Source organism: Brienomyrus brachyistius, chromosome 1, assembly GCF_023856365.1.
Source record: "Brienomyrus brachyistius isolate T26 chromosome 1, BBRACH_0.4, whole genome shotgun sequence".
NCBI lineage: Eukaryota > Metazoa > Chordata > Actinopteri > Osteoglossiformes > Mormyridae > Brienomyrus > Brienomyrus brachyistius.
The window spans coordinates 10,652,197-10,669,146 of record NC_064533.1 but is presented as its reverse complement, the minus strand read 5'-3'; the positions used below and the strand labels follow the sequence as shown (position 1 = coordinate 10,669,146).

Genomic DNA, 16,950 nt, shown 5'->3' with positions numbered 1-16,950 from the left:
AAACGCCTCCTTCACACTCCCTCTTTCCTCCATCCCTGTCTCGCACAGGTGCACGTGTGAACGCCACCACACGCAGCCTGTGTTGCAATGCATGCATGTACGACTATCTTTGTGGGAACCAAGGACCAAATTCCACAACAGATTGAAGTTGACGGCCATTTGTGTCGCGTTTCACTTTGTGTTCTGGTTCTGTCTGTCTGGTGGCCCGTGACGTCACCTCGGCATGAAGGGACACGCACACAGATGCCTGCATGTCATTATTACCGTCAGAATAATGGCTGCCCTGTTCCACCACCCAAGTTGTCCCCCGAAAGGACACTCATTCCCTGCCTCTGGGTGGCATGATAGATACCCTCAGTCTCCATATGCCCCTACTCTGTTGGTTGGTACTGGCAGTTGCTTGGCGACCCACTTGGTAGCTTTGTGGGGGGTGGGGGGCGGGGGCCTAATATTAAGACATTCATTAAGACAAAAAGTGAAACAGAGCTTCACCAAAATAAATAAAAATAAAGAAAAAAAACCTTACATTCATATTTTAATGCCTCACTAAACTCATAGCCTTCAGTATATTTCTCATCACCTTCTGTTTAGTAGTTTATTGGACAGCTATGGAAAATAACATGTTTTTAAACCCACCCTAGTCTTTCCAATTATTTGCTTTTGGGCGCGTTCTTGAGATAATGATGATTGACGTGTGATTAACCATTCAGAACATGAGCTTGGTCATCGGGCAAGATAAACTCACTTGTTCTCAAATAGTCCTTGTTGGTTTGTGAACAGTGAATTGGTACACTCTAAGTGAAAGAGCCAGAAGTAAAAAATACTTTGATTTGTAAATATTTGTCAGGGACTGCACCTATCTGTCCCAGCCTTTCGTGTCTCCTCCCCTTTTGGCCAGCAGGTGTCCCTGGCTATCCAGTCCTCACTGTTGTTAGCCTTTGTGTTTTCCCCTGCTCCCCTTCCTCTTCCCCCTTCCTCTTCCCCTGGCCACATAGCTTAGTGAGTTCAGTGTGTGGTTATCTATCAACCTCTCAGTTTTGTGTTAAAATCCCACCTTCTCTGTTTTTGTATTTTTGTAGATTTTGTTCTGTTGTGTTTCATTTGTATCAGTTTTCTAGTTCCTGTGTTTTGTAACTTGTATTTGGTTTTGGTTTTTGCTTTTGTGCCTGTGATTATGTTTTTGCCTGTCTTTTATTCTTCAGTGTTAGATTTGGTTTCCCTCTTCCTGTGAGTTTCTTATGTTCCCTGTTTGATCCCCCAGTTCCTTGATTTCATTATTAGTTTCACCTGTTGCCTGTCTTAGTCCTCCTCTGTCGTTACCTGGTTCAGTTGTGTATTTAGGATCCTTCCTTAGTTGTGTTCTTCAGTGGGTCATTGCACGTCAGTGGAATGCTTCAGTTGTATTGAGAATGTTCTCCAGTGTAGTTTTTTGTGTTATTTGTACTTTACCTGCCTTCCCGCTCCTCATTTCCCTAACCCTACCCACTCCTCATTTCCCTAACCCTACCCGCTCCTCGTTTCCCTAACCCTAACCCTACCCGCTCCTCGTTTCCCTAACCCTAACCGTACCCGCTCCTCATTTCCCTAACCCTACCCGCTCCTCGTTTCCCTAACCCTAACCCTAACCCTAACCCCATTTGTAGTTAGTCATTGTTATCCTCTTTTTAGTTTTGACCCCTCGTGGTCTGTTTTTGTTTTGTGAGTGTTTCTAGTATTTTCAGTTTTGTTAATAAACCCCATTTGTCCTGTGAGGCATAAGGGGGTCCTCCACCTTCCTTCATGCCGGCACCATGTCCCATCCCCATGCCTTCTCTGCTCAAGTCCGTGGCAATATTGTTCTTGTTGACTATAGCTAGTCCCATTTATATACTGTAAAGAAGAACGTTCATTTTTTGGTGTAGTTTTTTATTGCACAAAAGGAACACATCAGTGTATTTACGCACTGAAGTCTTTTGGGAAATCTGAATGTTACAATTTGTACCTGCCCTGTATACTCGTATTACACCGTCTCCCTGTATTAGAATACAATGCTGCCCCCTCCTTGGGCTGAAATGTATTGTAATGAACCTGGGGAGCTGGGGGTTGCCTCCCTTATATCTTCACTTTCGAAAATGACAACCCTAGTGGGGACTGACAGTTTCATCGACAAAAGCGTGCATCTCCAGTTAGCCAAACATGACACAGTGAGGAGAAACCTTGAGATTCTGAAAATGCTGATTGATGCAATTTAATTCTCGGGTTGACAGGAGCTGGCATTTAGGGGACACAATGAAAGTGAAAACTCTGACCGCAAAGGGAACTCACAAGTGCTTTCCTGATACAACAACGATATGGCTTTTGTTGGTGTGTTTGTGTAGTAATGTAATAAAATAGCAATATAAAGCTGTACACTATTACTCATACCGTCACTCCATTCATTTTACTTGTATTTTTATAATGACTATATTTCAGCAAAGGGGGCACCTGTCTAGAACTCACCTAGTAAACAGATGGACAGTTAAAGGCTTAGGATACACACTGAATATGGCGACATTTGATTGACATTAGCAACCAATGTAAATGTTTAGGACTACAGTTGATACCTACTACAATATTTCTAATAGTGATGGCTGATACATATTCAGGTGTTACACTGTATGGTGGTGGGGGTAGGAGGGGCATCAGTCTAGAGCAGGGGTCTCCAATTCCGGTCCTGGAGGGCTACCGTCCAGCAGGTTTGCTATCCTACCTGGCTCCTGATGAACCACACCTGTTCTCAGGTAAATACCAGGAACAGGTGTGGCTCATCAGAAGCCAGGCAGCATAAAAAACCTGCTGGATAGTAGCTCTCCAGGACCGGAGTTGGAGACCCCTGCTGTAGAGTTAGCTTGGTCAGCAGCCACCTCTGATTACAACAGAGTAACTTTCTGCAAGGACCCTCTAATGTGGCATTATCAGAATTTTTGTTGTGCAAAAGTTGCTCTATCAAGCTGGGTTGGGGGTGAGGGGGTCACACAAACGCCACCCCCACCAGGTCCATGGGACCTCTGCAGTGAGTTGATGGAAAACCGCAGTCTGCTTAAAATCACCCATAAAATCACGTTGGAAGACCAGGTGAGGAAGGCTCCCTTGATAAAAACAAGGTTAATTCATCCACAACGAGGCGTGGCAGACCCCACAAACCAGAGAATGTGCCCTGCTGTTTCAGATATGGGCACAGGGTGGGCGGACACACTGCACTAGCTGCTAAAGATCTGCAGGTCTGTGAGCGAGTGATTCCTCCCATGGGTAACTGAGACTGAATTAGGATGCTTTTATTAAATACCAGCATGAAAACACACTAAATATAAACCTAAGGGTAAAATACCCACTATGCTCAGTGTACCAAATCACATCTGTGTGATAGAAACACATACTCACACAAACGGAAACACACACTCAAACGAGATCACATACTCACACAAATGAAAACACACACTCACATGAGATCACATACTCACATAAACGGAAACACACACTTACACGAGATCACATACTTACACAAACGGAAACACACACTCACACGAGATCACATACTCGCACAAACGGAAACACACAGTGCACCAAGCAGAAACATCAACACACACACAAAGGTATACACTGACCCAAGAGGAAACACACACTGAAACAAAAAAGGAACACACAGTCACACAAGAGGAAAGACACACTCATGCAAAGAGAGAGATGCACACAAACAGACACACACCGATATTCCCACGCAGACTGTCAGTACCCTGGAAATGCAGCCCCCCCGTGCTGCACAGGCTGCACACGGTTCATTAAGCATCATCCGTACATGAGAGGCCAGGGAGTCGGCCTTGGACCCTGAGGACATGCTCCCTTCACACAGCGGGGCCAACATACTTATAGAGACACTGCTCCCTCCTCCTCGGTCTCTAACGCACACGCATCTCAGCTGCCCAGCCACTCCAGCAGCCAGACGTTTTCATGCCTTTCGATAAATTAATTAACCCCGAACTCATTATCATCCCTTCTGCCTCGCTACCAATTAAGGGCGCCAATTAGACACCCATAATAAGGTAATCCACTTTAGTGGGTCAGTCGCTAACTTCTTCTCACATCTGACTCTTCATTTTTCTCTCGCCCCCTTTTTAATCGATTACTTGCAAGAAAAGATGAAGTGGATCTTCACTGCTGCCCCCCCCGACTTTTTACTGCGTGAGACCATGAGACCATCACTGCCAGGGCAAGATTCCACCACTGTGCAAACACAGAGTATCTCACTTCAACTGGGACATCCTATTTTTGTTTTGCTTTCCCACAATGCCTTAGGAGAGCAGTGGCTACTGGAAATAGCTCAAGGCTGCCCTCAGAACAGCCTGAACTTTGCAGAACTTATAAACAGAAGTTAGAAGAAACAGGAGGCCTTAATCCTGTGTAGATTGAACCCCTCTGCATTTTATGATTTATTACTTCGATTTTGGTAATTAGATTTTATTAAGGCAATTTACTCCTCCTATCTAATCACGGATGAAAACTAAAATGGGCACCATATCACAACATGTTCATTTGGTTTGTTACTCTATCCTGTTCACTCTGTCTTGTTCAGCTTGTTTTTTATTCTGTCACATTCACTTGTGTTCAGCTAGTTCTTTAACATTGTGTTCCCCTTAATTCAGTTGGTGTTTATACCATCGCGTTAATTTTTTAATTTTTTGTTTAAATGTTTTGTGTCAGGGGGTGGCATGGTGGTGCAGTGGTTGGCACTGTTGCCTCACACCTCTGGGACCCGGGTTCGAGTCTCCGCCTGGGTTACATGTGTGTGGAGTTTGCATGTTCTCCCCATGTCATCGTGGGGTTTCCGCCGGGTACTCCGGTTTCACCCCCACAGTCCAAAGACATGCTGAGGCTAATTGGAGTTACTAAATTGCCCGTAGGTGTGCATGTGCGAGTGAATGGTGCGTGAGTGTGCCCTGCGATGGGCTGGCCCCCCATCCTGGGTTGTTCCCTGCCTCATGCCCATTGCTTCCGGGATAGGCTCCGGACCCCCCGCGACCCTTTTTTTTCAGTCTGTTTGCTTTCTTTCCGTTTGTTTTACCTTGTTCACTTTTGTGTAGTTTGTTTCAAATTGTCATGTTAACTTTCGTCCAGGTTTTTCATCCCAGTTTTGCTCCCTTTTGATTTAAAATTGCTTTTCACTTCAAGCGCTACCAGTCTAACTGCGCATGTGTCAAACTAAATCTTGAATCTTGTCTTTCATTGGGCCCTTTTCATGTTTGTTCAATTCTTTGTTAACTCGCTAAGTTTGACTGGAAACCAAACCCCCCCCTCCAAAAAATGAGGGCCCGGACAGCAACACAAAAGCACAGTTCTAGATGGGTAAATAAAGAACATCTGCAGATTATTCCAATAATTCCCTGAAATTCCTTAATAGGAAATATTAGCAGACTGTGAAGGTCGGCTCATTTCTCTCCTCATAAGCTGACATATCAGCGTCGTCTCAGAGGGATACGAGCAAACAGGCAAACTCGTTTATTCTGAGCAATGCGAGGTACACAAAACCGAGACCTTCACTGAGGGGTTAATTAAACCCAAATTAAACTCATTAGGCAAATGAGACACCTGCCCAGAAACAGACTGGTAAAAAACACGGTAGAATGTAACTGCACTCAACCGCAGCGAATGCCAGCAGTTTCCTGTGATGAAAATGGCTGCTGCGATGGTGACGTGCTGGATATTGACAGTGGCGTTCACCATAAAGTTGAGTTCTATAATTAACGGGCCCTCCATGGTTAGCCCTTAATTAACCCCTCCCCAGCCCATACTGCACGGTGGAGGGGGCTCTCCTCCCCCCCCCCCATTCATGAGACGTCTGACTCGGAACCAAAATCAACCAGCATCTTCCTGCTTGTTGCTCAGATGATCATGGATAAATCGATAAAGTGTAGGTCCAATCAGAAGCAGATAAATCTCTAAACTTGGTGTAACTAGTCAGCTCTGGGCTGATCTCATTAAATCCTAAGCATCCAAGTATCTGCCAGTCAAAACCACACTTACATTAGAACCACATTCTCATTTATAAATCTAATTGGAACCACACTTGCATTCTTTAAGACCTAATTAAAACCACACATGGTATACTTAAGGTCCAATGAAAAGCCAAAAAAATCCAATAAAAACACTTAATCAGAAGCACACATATTGTGGTTAACAATTAATCTGAAGTGAATGACCCTACATGCGAAATCCAATCAGATTCAGGCACTTTTTATTATCACCCAATCAGAAGCTGAACATCCAATCTGACCATCCAATCAGAAGCACACATGGGCAGTAGGCCGGGAGTGCACTCACCTCAGGTTGCTGCACGTGGCCCTCTTGGAAGGAGCAGCTACGGGGGTCATGGGTGCACATGTGACGGTATTTGCACCAGTGGCACCGGTAGGGGCTGCTGACACAGGACACACACCTGTAGGGGGCAGAGTAGCAGCGTGTTTGACGCCAGCACAGACTAAGCTGCAGATGTGTATTTCTCTCTCCTCACTTTTCTCAAAGGATCTGAGCTCAGTGCTGCCCCCTTCCTGCCAGACCACCTCCTGCAGCAGCACGTCGAGGACACTTACGACCTATGGACGCTGCAGTTGTAGAAGACGAAGCTGGTGTTGGCGAAGGTCAGGCCCGTCTCCTTGGACTTGAGGTAGAGCTGGACGATCTGGTGGTCTCCTGGAACGAGGTGTTAGAGTCACTGCAGAGAAACTGAAATTCCTCTCCGCTCCAGTGCTCATCTGGCCCCTTGCGGGCGCCACCCGCCCTTGGTCCACAAGCTTTGGCACCCAGAGATTGGCATCAGGGGCAAGCAGGAGATTAGTGGTGCCCAGCTTGGTACCATCACCAGCACGGTAAAGCCCAGGGGTGCCACTCTGCCCCTAGCAGCGGCTCACAGTGACATCGTCCCACACTAATGACCGAGATCAAAGGGTTAGGCCGGCAGCTGACTGACAATTCGGGGGGGGGCTCTGTCATCTGTCCAGCACTCATTTCGCTGGCGCTCAGGTCATTAAGAGGGAAGTGTGAGCAGGATTCTGGCGCCCCCCCAGTCGGGACGCTTGCCACCACCCCCCACATCCAGTAGCACAATAGAGCTGCTCCTGCCAGGTCTGAGAGATCAAAACGTTTCCACGCCATCGTTCGAAGCCCCTTTGAAATGTGAGATTGGAAAAACACAGACTACCGCTCTGAGTTTAATCAGGACGCGGTACAAAGGAGCCCCCTCCTCCTCCTCTGCGTGCTGCTTTGTCCGGGCTAACGAACGGCCTCATATTTCATTCAGCAGGCCCGGCGTGGACCGAAGAGCCTTCCGTCCTCTCTCTGTACCTGCGATGGAATCGTTCATCAATCACGGCAAACCGAGTGACAGCCTATCTGTCAAAAGTGGTCCCCCTAAGAGGTTCCTCCATGCCTGACATCATCGTCTATGGGCCAGAAACCGGCCTGACAAGCCGGTTTACCCCCCCATCACCCTGCACCGAAGCCCCCTTCAGCGACACGCTGGCAGATGTGGCTAATGGCTAACGTTAGCATTGCGCGGCAAGAATACAAAGCGAGGGCGAAGGAAGTCCTGAATCAGGTAGCAGGAAGTAGCGCGAAGGCTTGAGTGGCCTCCCAATATCTGTGGTTTCCGAAGGTGTCTATCTCAGCTTCGCCCCCTACAGGTGTTTGTTGGATGTGCAGCCGGTAGGCGATGAAAGCGTGAGGAACACCGGCGTCCGTCCTTCCTGGAAAAACGCTCGGCAGCTAGTTAAATATTGATCACTTCTAAATGGGAAAGGGGGATTTTTCGCACGGAACGGCAAATAAATAGGCATCTGTACAAATATTTAGGTGTGAAATATTCATGGGGGGGTTGGCTCTCTGCAGAGCTGTTACATTGCCTGCAGCTCCACTCTCTGACTCCCCACAGACAACGGGAGACATCTGCTTCCCCCAGTCCCCCCGGCGCCCCCAGGCCTGCCACAGCCTCTGATGGAGAAAGCATGGGGGGGGGGGGGGCGTATCCTGGCACCCTACTGTCACATGATCCCCGTTTGGGGATGGATGCATCCTGTGCATCTCAGTCAGTACGTATAAGGCTGAGACCAATTATCAGAGGGGAGGGGGGACATCACTGTAGCGGCTCAGGACCTTTCAGGAGGTCATGCCCACCGGACACCCAGCAACCAATAGCTAGCAATGCTAATGGCTACCTATCCTGGCAATGGTGGACTCACCCATCCATAATTTCTTTTAAAGTTAAAATCACAACCAACCCCGGCTGAGGAGCGCCCCCTACCTTTGTCGAAGATCACACGCGGCACCTCTTTCTCCGCGGGCGAGATGCACCGGATGTGATTCCCCTCCACATGCCCGTCCATCTCCGCCACGTCCTCGAAGGTACAGTTCACGCCGGCGGAAAGTTCTGGCACGTTGTGGGCTTCCAGGACCAGCTGAGGGGAAAGGCAGAGAGAGAGAGAAAGAGAGAGAGAGAGAAAAGAAAGTCAGGAAGCAGAGCGAGTTTTTGTGGGAACTTTGCCGGTGCAGGATGCGGCGTGGAGGTCCAGGCCGGGCGAGCGCTTTGGCTCCTGGCAGAGCTTCTCTGCATGCCGGAGACTGTTTCGGTGAGATAATCCGCCTGTAAAAACCACGAGGTGCTAAGCAATCTCAAATCTGCACAAAATTCGGCTCACGCTCCAGTAAAATCACAGTGAAAAAAAAAACCCCACGAAGCTGTGATCCTCATCTGAGAAGAAGCGGAGCCAGGGAGAGTGGGGAGGGTGGGGGGGCGAGCGAGTCGTGTTTTCATCCTCACGGACCACGCGTGTGACTGAACGCATGCCGAGCGTTAAGAAAGCCATCGCGCGCCAGTGCCACGGCCCTTATTTGCCGGCTGCAGTTTGCTACGGTTACCAGCCTGGCGCCTGGCAGAGCCCAGGGCGCGCTAGCAGTGAGGATGCCAAGAGGGGCGTCTTCGCAGTGCGAGACACAGCGTCGACATGGTAACTGAGCTGTGAACACGGTGGACAGGTTGGCGGTTTGAGTCTCGCAACCCTCACCGTCTGTTGGACCCATGAGAGAAAGGTACGTTTGCAAAACTGCTCCTGCACCACAGACATTTTGCTTAGAAGCATCCGGTAAAAGGGGGAAATGCCGCACCGGCATGCCGTACAGATTTCAGATTCCTGACGGAGCTGCCCGTCGAGGGAACAGAGAGAGGGAATGATAAAAGGATTCACGTCCAATTCTGCCAATGAGAGGAGAGGAATTGCAGGGGGAGGTGGAGAGAGGGGGGGGGGGAGAGCGGGAGGGGGGAGAGCGAGTATTGGGGGAGAGGAGTGCTGAGAATGAGAAGGTGAGCCATTCTCTCTCCCATGATACGAGGAAAAAACTAGAATAGAACTAGAAATGTTCTTTGACCATGGCAGAATTTAGAAACAAGTTCATCCTGGTGCCCGCAGTACTCTGTCTGTCCTGCAGGGGGCTGTAGATAGAAGCAGTAGACCCCTGCTGTTTGACGGAACCACACGGCCCAGTGGGATTCTGGGCACCCATCAAGCATGGAGGCGAGAGCCTTCCTGACTTAAGGATGTAATTCAAGTTTGTTTTATTTTCATGCTCGGAGTGGTGGGGGCTGCTGCAGGCAGCCGTGCGGTCACCCTGGATATGAGGAGGACCCCAAACCCTGAGGCGAAGATTCTGCCCTCTTCCAAACACCATTAAGAACCACATGCACAAACTGTTCAGGACCTCTTGTCTTCCAACAAGCACAGCGGAAGTTTCCAGAGACACAGGTGGTGTATTTGTTGTCTTGACAAATTAGGAAAAAACCATTTTAGTGCTGTTTACTACTTTTCTGAAGGTCATGTCAAATAAAACACACGTATTTCCGGCATGTTCCAGAGACCTTGGACCATTGTGGTTAATGCCCCGGGGGAGATGCTGGATCCAGACCATTAGGCCATGCACACTCGGTCACCTTGGGCTGCTCTGGGAAGCGGGTCCAGTCAGGGAAACGAAAAACTGCGGGAATTACACGCCACCTCAGGTAACTGGGTCCAGAAACATTGTTAGCGGCCCAAAACAACAATTTAACTGGTCTTTTTCTTTAGGTTTTGCCTCCACAGGGAGAAGTGGGGTCAGGAAAATGTTCCCTGTACAAAAGCGGATGAACCTCAGAGGGGTCAGCCCGGGTTCCTCTCCACAAAGGTCCGGACGGTCCGGAACGTTCTCTGATGAAGGGCTAACTGCTCGTTCCAAAAGGCACCCAGTGCTACCCAAAAACAGCAGGAATGCAATCAAAGGCAGCAGGAGGCCCAGGGACTTGATTTAAATTGCATGCTCCGCTTGTTCGAACAAAGGCACGTCTTTGCAGAGATGTAATCAGGGTTATACATAATAAGCTGTGACAATAGGTCAAAAACGGTGGCGAGGTCCAATCAGGAGCGACCTCTCCATGTCCTCCGTGATGGCGTCGTCCGCAGGCGGTGCGGACAGTGGGTCGATACGGGAGCTGCGAGGGGCTCACGTGCGCAGCCACGAGGTGGTGGGGAAGGTCGCGCTGAGGTCGATGTCGGAGCAGACCAGCAGCGGCTGCATTGTCACCTGGGCCTGACCCCTGACCCCTGAAGCACAGCCTCAGGCCGGACGCCAGGAGGACACATGGTGAACTTTGAACTCTGGGATTTTCCTTCTCCATGTAGAGGTGCGTGTGATGGTCTGTCCGCTGTCACCAAAGCTCCACTATTACCTTTCTTAAAAGACCTTGGGTGGCCGCTCTGGCCTCTGGACGATAACCAGCCGCTTGCCATACGCCATCACCATGCCGGCAACCATTCATAAATAAGAGGTGCTAATACTAAGAATGTCTGCAGAGGAGCTGCCATGCTCTTGAATGCCTTGGCTCCGCCCTCAAGGTATGGCCCGTCTGTTAGCCCCGCCCCCCTGACGACGCGCCGCAGAGATAAAGGAGGGAATTAACGTGCCTCCTTGCTCAAGATGGGATCAAATGAAGAGAGTTATGGGAAGGGAATGAACATGCTGGACACGGAGGCGAAGATGATGAAGGAGGCGCTGCGTCTGTGGGAGCAGGCTGACAAATAGCTTGGCTTATTTCCTGTGATTGCCCACTGAGATACAGGGCAAGGTATATTAAAGGTGTACAAAAGGACAGCAATGCTACTAGCACAGGATACGATGCTCCCCGTAAAGAGCAGAGCTGCTGCTAATCACCCCGTAAACACAGGAGACGCGCTGAGGCGGCTGGGGGCGGAGTACCTACCATGACGCTGTACTGAGACACGGAGATGTTGTTGGGGTGCACACTGAGGCGGACACACTGCCTGGCGTCCGAGGCGAACCGCCTGGGCTCCGAGGAGCGTTCGCACCTCTCCTTCCTGGTGCACCTGGAAGAGAAGGAGTGTCAGTCCTCACCAGCAGGTGGCAGAAGTGCACCCTTCACCACAGACTAGAGTGCCATATTCGCCCACAATGTCCATCCACCAGCCGAGGGTGAGAGCAAACAGGGCGCCCTCTGGAGGTCTGGTGGATTGATCACATGACTGCCTGGTGAAGGTTTGTGAAGGTACTGTGAGAACATGATATTCTTGGTGAAGGACGGGGGCAGAAAGCTCTCTGGCAGCCTGGTATAGAGACCGGCAGACCCAAAGCCAAAGTCATTACTGTGACCGTACACATCACGGTAATACCACTTCAGGCTGAGTGGGCACGGTGTGGACACTGGGCAGGCAAGTAGTATAGCTGGGCAGAGCCTGGGGGGCCATTTGGGGGTAGGGATGCACGGCGGAGCTAAGAATTCAGGCAGCACTGAGATTTACACCAACAAGGTTCTGTACTGGTGATTTCCCACAATCCCGCCCAACCAAAGAGAAAGAGCCCCCCCCAGCACACTGCCCACCAAGGGACACGACACCTGTACGATGCGGCGAAGCCTTAACAGCTTCGGCAGAACCACAGCAGTCAGCTGAAGCTGCTAGGACCTGCGCTTTACAGAATTCCTTATCCAATTATGACTAATAAAGTAAATTGTTCATTTAAAACAAACACAAAAATGAGGGCAATTTGTTTCCCTCATTATGCAAATGAAGTCTAAACACAACGGAAAGCATTGTTTAGGTGAATAATCGATTTGGCAAGAATGAATCCCAGGGACCAATCAGAGGAGGGGGGGAGGGCAGAGGTCCGGCCCCCGGCGTAAGGTGGCACGGTGCCAGCTTTCGGGATGACACAGTGACCCACATACAGGGTGCTGCGGGAGCGAAGGGGGCTGTCAGCATCAATGCTAAGCCTGGGGGGTTGGCTGAATGCGGCCAGAATGTGGAAATTAATCTAGGCTTATACACGGGTCGGTCCTGGAGCTGACCGCACCCCCCTAAAGCAAAAACAGCCCCACCAATTCAGCCATCAGGATACAGATCAGTCTGGGGTAATCGGTTTTACTGCGCACTGTGCCGTCAAGAAGGTCAAAGACGGAGCAGATCAGAAGATCCCACGGAAACCATAGACTGGGCCCATAATCATTTCTGCCAGTAACTATATCATAAAAAAGAAATACTGCATAGAGATCAGTAATAAGGAGCGCAGCTGGGGTGGAGGGTGGGGGTGGCCACAACGTCTGCATGGACCTGATAATCTGCTAAATGTTGGGGGGGGGGCAGCATTTAGAGGCCCTATGCACAGCAGCCTCGCACCTCATCCTGCGTTGCGGGTGGCAGGCTTAATGCTGAAGCTGATTAAAATCAATCAGCACATATATGATGCAAACCTCACATCCAACATGGAGGCTGGGACCCCGGTGCGATGGGGGGGGGGGGGGGGGCAAACATACTCACACTCTCAGAGTGACTCTGCTGAGGCATGAGAAACAGCTCGTTGACCGAGTGACCGCCCCTCCCTCCCCGTCCAGAGCCCGGCTCTCACCACACCGTCTCCGCTAGATCAGACACTTCTTCCTGATGTCACCTGTGCTTGTAAGTGTAAAACGAGCGGAGAAGCAGCCAGTCTGTGGAGGTTAACACTATCAAACACTGAGCTCCTGCATCTCCAGGGTCTCGCGATGGAGAAGAAGGGCGAGGAAACTTGTCTCTGATCACAGCACGTGAAAAACATGCCATGCTGCATGGCGACCTCGCGGGAGACCTGTGCGCCGTTCGAACACGGGAGATGGAAACACCTACACACAGCTAAACGGTGTGAAACAATGACACCACGCATCCCGGAAAGTCACAGTGGAAAATATGGGCTTAGGACCCAAGGACCCAAATAAAAAACAAAGAGCTGCCCTCACAAGTGCCTGCTGAAGCAGCCAGGGGCTGCATGTGCGACAGGCTGGCTTTCATCCGGGGGCCTATCCAATGACAAAGGTATTCTCCAAAAACCTGGAACCCAATGCTGAGACCAGGGACATTTTATCACAGCAGCATTTGATTAGCGCCGAACATATCATCTATAAGCAAACAATGCAGGGCACACTAGAGGGATGGCAGCCTGATCCGTCTGACGGACAGCAGAGCGGAGGGGAGAAATGCGTGAAGAGCGATGGAACAAAAGTGATGAAGAACTTGGCTTGGTGTTGTCTTTTCTCTGCCCCCCCCTCCACTCTCCCAGTCCCTCTTCCTTCTGGCAGCCCGGGTGGTACTTGGTTCACGCTTGGCCAGGTTGTGACAGGGCATTGGGGGTGACAGTGAGGGACGCAGGCAGAGAGCCGTGACATCGCTGCAGAATCGCCGGCACCAGGCAGTCACTCCGGGAGCCTGTATCTGTCCTTCAGCTGTGCACCCCCCTGGAGTCTGCTAGGCCCCATTGGGACCCCCGGCGCGACTGGGACTCTGACCCCCCCAGCTCCCATCACAGCTGGTGTATTTATACCAGAATCAACTGGAAATAAGAAAATAATGACTGTGTGTTAGAAGGATCTGGGTCTGATCTCTGGGTTTGTCCAAGCTTGTGATCTGTCCTGTGGTTTTGATATCTGGATCCGTCCCTTAGTGCTGTCCTCTCCTTATCATCTCTGGTTCTGTATGAGTCCAAAAGAATATGACAGAGAGCACGGACCATGAACACGGTCCCTGGCTTCGCCGCCGCCTCTCATTTGCCGCATCAGGCTGTGAGAGAGAGAGATCTGAATAAAGCTGAAGCCGCTTTTACTTTTTTCTTCCAAATACTGAATTCTAATCCATCTGCGACCCGCCAATCACGGTCCAGCGAGCTGACAGCTCTCTCTCAGCCTGAAATCAGCACCTGACATATTTCTGACTGATAACAGAGAGTCGACCAAAACTTAACTTACTCACAACTTCATAGTGTAAAAAGCACAATAAGTTTGCCAAATTGTCGCAATACTGATAAATGTAATTTCTGAAACACAGAGAGTAGAAGAGAGAAGGGATCGGGGTGGTGGGATGGAGGAATCGGGGGGATGGGGAGGGGGGGGGCATGTCCAGTCAGGACACATTTGGTATAATTACTGTCATCATCATCAGCCCCCCAGAGCGGCTGCTCATCTCTCTGGGTCTTCATCCATCCCAATGACAAGGTCACGTTCATCATGAGCATGAGAGGAAACACACACACACACACACACACACACACACACACACACACACACACACACACACACACACACACACAGACATACACACAGAGGTTTGTAACTATATCTTTGTGGGGACTCTCCATTCATTTCTATGGGCAAAACCCTAATCCCAATATGATAACCTTAACCCCTACTCAGCCCTGACCATAACCATAAATAACTAAACAAAATACGAGACTTTTGTCGTTTCTCATTGCAGTCACAGATTTTTTTTATTATAAAACTGAGTTTCCCCTTGTGGGCCTGAAAAAATTATTCTCATGTCAAAATAACAGGCTTTTATCGTGGGGACAAATGTCCCTACAGTGTAATATATACATTACCACACACACAGTCAGGCAAACATATCCTTATGGGGACCGTCATTCATTTCCATGAGAAAAATGCTAATGCTAACTATGACAACCTTAGCCCTAACCAGCCCTAACCATAACCATAAGTAACCAAGCAAATTTTTTGTAGTTTTTTTTTTAGTTTCATAAAAGTAGTTTTTAGTTTTTCATTGCAGTCACAGATAAAATAGAATTTTCCCTTCTGAAAAAAACGGATATTTATCACATTGTGGGGACATTGTGTCCCCATAAGGTAAGATATACCTGCTCGCACGCACACATACACACACAGACACACACACACACACACACACACATGCCTTCATGTCATTCCTGAGACCCCGATGTCCCATATTAGCCGGTTACGTCAATCAGAGATAACGTCACAACTAAATGCCCAAGCGCCCCCCCCATCCCCTATTGATTTTGGGTACCCTTTCAGGCCGCCTCACTCTAAGAGCTGCTTCTTGGTAAATAAGAGAATGAGTCTCTGTGTGAGATGTCATTTGGGGGGTGTGTAGGGGGGGGTTTCAAGGTTGAGTGAAGGCAAAGCCCTGCGCCATCATCATCTGCACAGAATAACTAAACCAAGCTCCTGCCCGCCCGTGTCACTCCTGAACCAGGCGCCAGCCAGCCAACATCCAGGCGATATTTGGCCTTACTGGCAGCGCCAAAGCACTCTCCAGGCCCACGGCAGGGCTCCCAGAACCGGCCCAACCTGGGAACACAGGGCCACCCACCACAAAGCGGGCTGAACCTGCTGGCCCGGAGCAAAGATACCCCACAGTGGGAGCTGGGCGCAAGCATGATGACGAGTAAATATGGGGAGCAGCGCGGGTTTGAGGATGACGACAGTGTGATCCATGACGATGAGAGCGAAACGCCTTGCGGCTACAAGAATCCCGTGCTTTGTCCCGGTGACTTAGAAAAGTTTGCTACTCATTTACAGGTAGAATCTCAGAAATCCTGCTCTCTGTCACGGGGACTGACGGCAAGCGGAACCCCTGGCCTGGCACGCCGGGGCCCAGAAGAGCGGGTTCGATTAGGGATCCGAGTCGGCGCTACCAGAAGCCATATCGTTTACTCGCATTTCTAGCGTGTCAGCCAGCCAATAAAGAGCGGCGTCCCTGTTTTCTATGACAGTGTCCCTTGGGGAGCTGCGGAGGGAGGGGGGGGGGCGGCTTCTGTTTTTGTCACTGCAATTGAGCACACAATGTGAAGGTCAGGGCCGGGATTCCGAGGCCACAGACGGAGTTGATACATTGCTAATTCGCTGTCACGCTGACCCCCCCCCCCAGCCCCAGGGATATGATCTCGCTGTAATCAACTGCATGCACCGGTGAACAGCCTCCCCCAGACCACGTTTGCATGGAGCTTTGTTTATTGAACATCCACCCCCCCCCCACACCCCAAGGGGCTATCTGCTGCTTTTGAGACCTGTCCAATCTCAGACAGATTACTACAGTCACACTCGGCCAAGGCGGGGGGGGCGACGAGGGGGGGGGACAACCTCGCTTGACTCACAAATGAAATGCAAGGAGAGTGAAAGAGCCCAAGAGGGAGACAGCCCCTTACACCTTCCCCGGGGGGGGTTAGAGGAGACTATCACTCTAGAGGTGTGACCTGGGTAGTGGGACAGTGGCCATGGACTGGGGGCGGGTCCCTCTGAGTAAATAAGTGATAAAGCCAAGGAAGTGTTTATGCAGTCAATTACTGGCTACAAGACTACAATCAGTCAGCCAATCAATCAGCCAACCAGCCAATCAGCTGTGACTGAGCACTGGGCTGTTTCCATCTGCGGGGAGGAAATAAGGGAAACGACGATGAAGATGAAAATCAAACATGCTTCCAGTATCCAGTATGCTGTCCGGAAAGCTGGTACCGGGGATACTGTGCAGGGCATGATTTTCACATAACCTTCAGAGTGCTCATGAGTGGTTTTACGTTTTTGTAAGATGTCTGAAAGTGTCTGGGGGTGACCGGCTGGGAGTGACC

The 16,950-nt window shown here is 50.0% G+C and overlaps 1 protein-coding gene across 1 annotated transcript in view; it reads right to left on the bottom strand.

The window, feature by feature from the left end:
- The window catches only part of plxna4 (plexin A4), a 155,183-nt gene that overhangs the window by 45,840 nt on the left and 92,393 nt on the right, over nucleotides 1–16,950 (bottom strand). Inside the window, 4 exon segments of the mRNA XM_049019343.1 lie at nucleotides 6,334–6,448; nucleotides 6,603–6,702; nucleotides 8,309–8,462; nucleotides 11,291–11,414. Coding sequence (XP_048875300.1) covers nucleotides 6,334–6,448; nucleotides 6,603–6,702; nucleotides 8,309–8,462; nucleotides 11,291–11,414 — 493 coding nt within the window.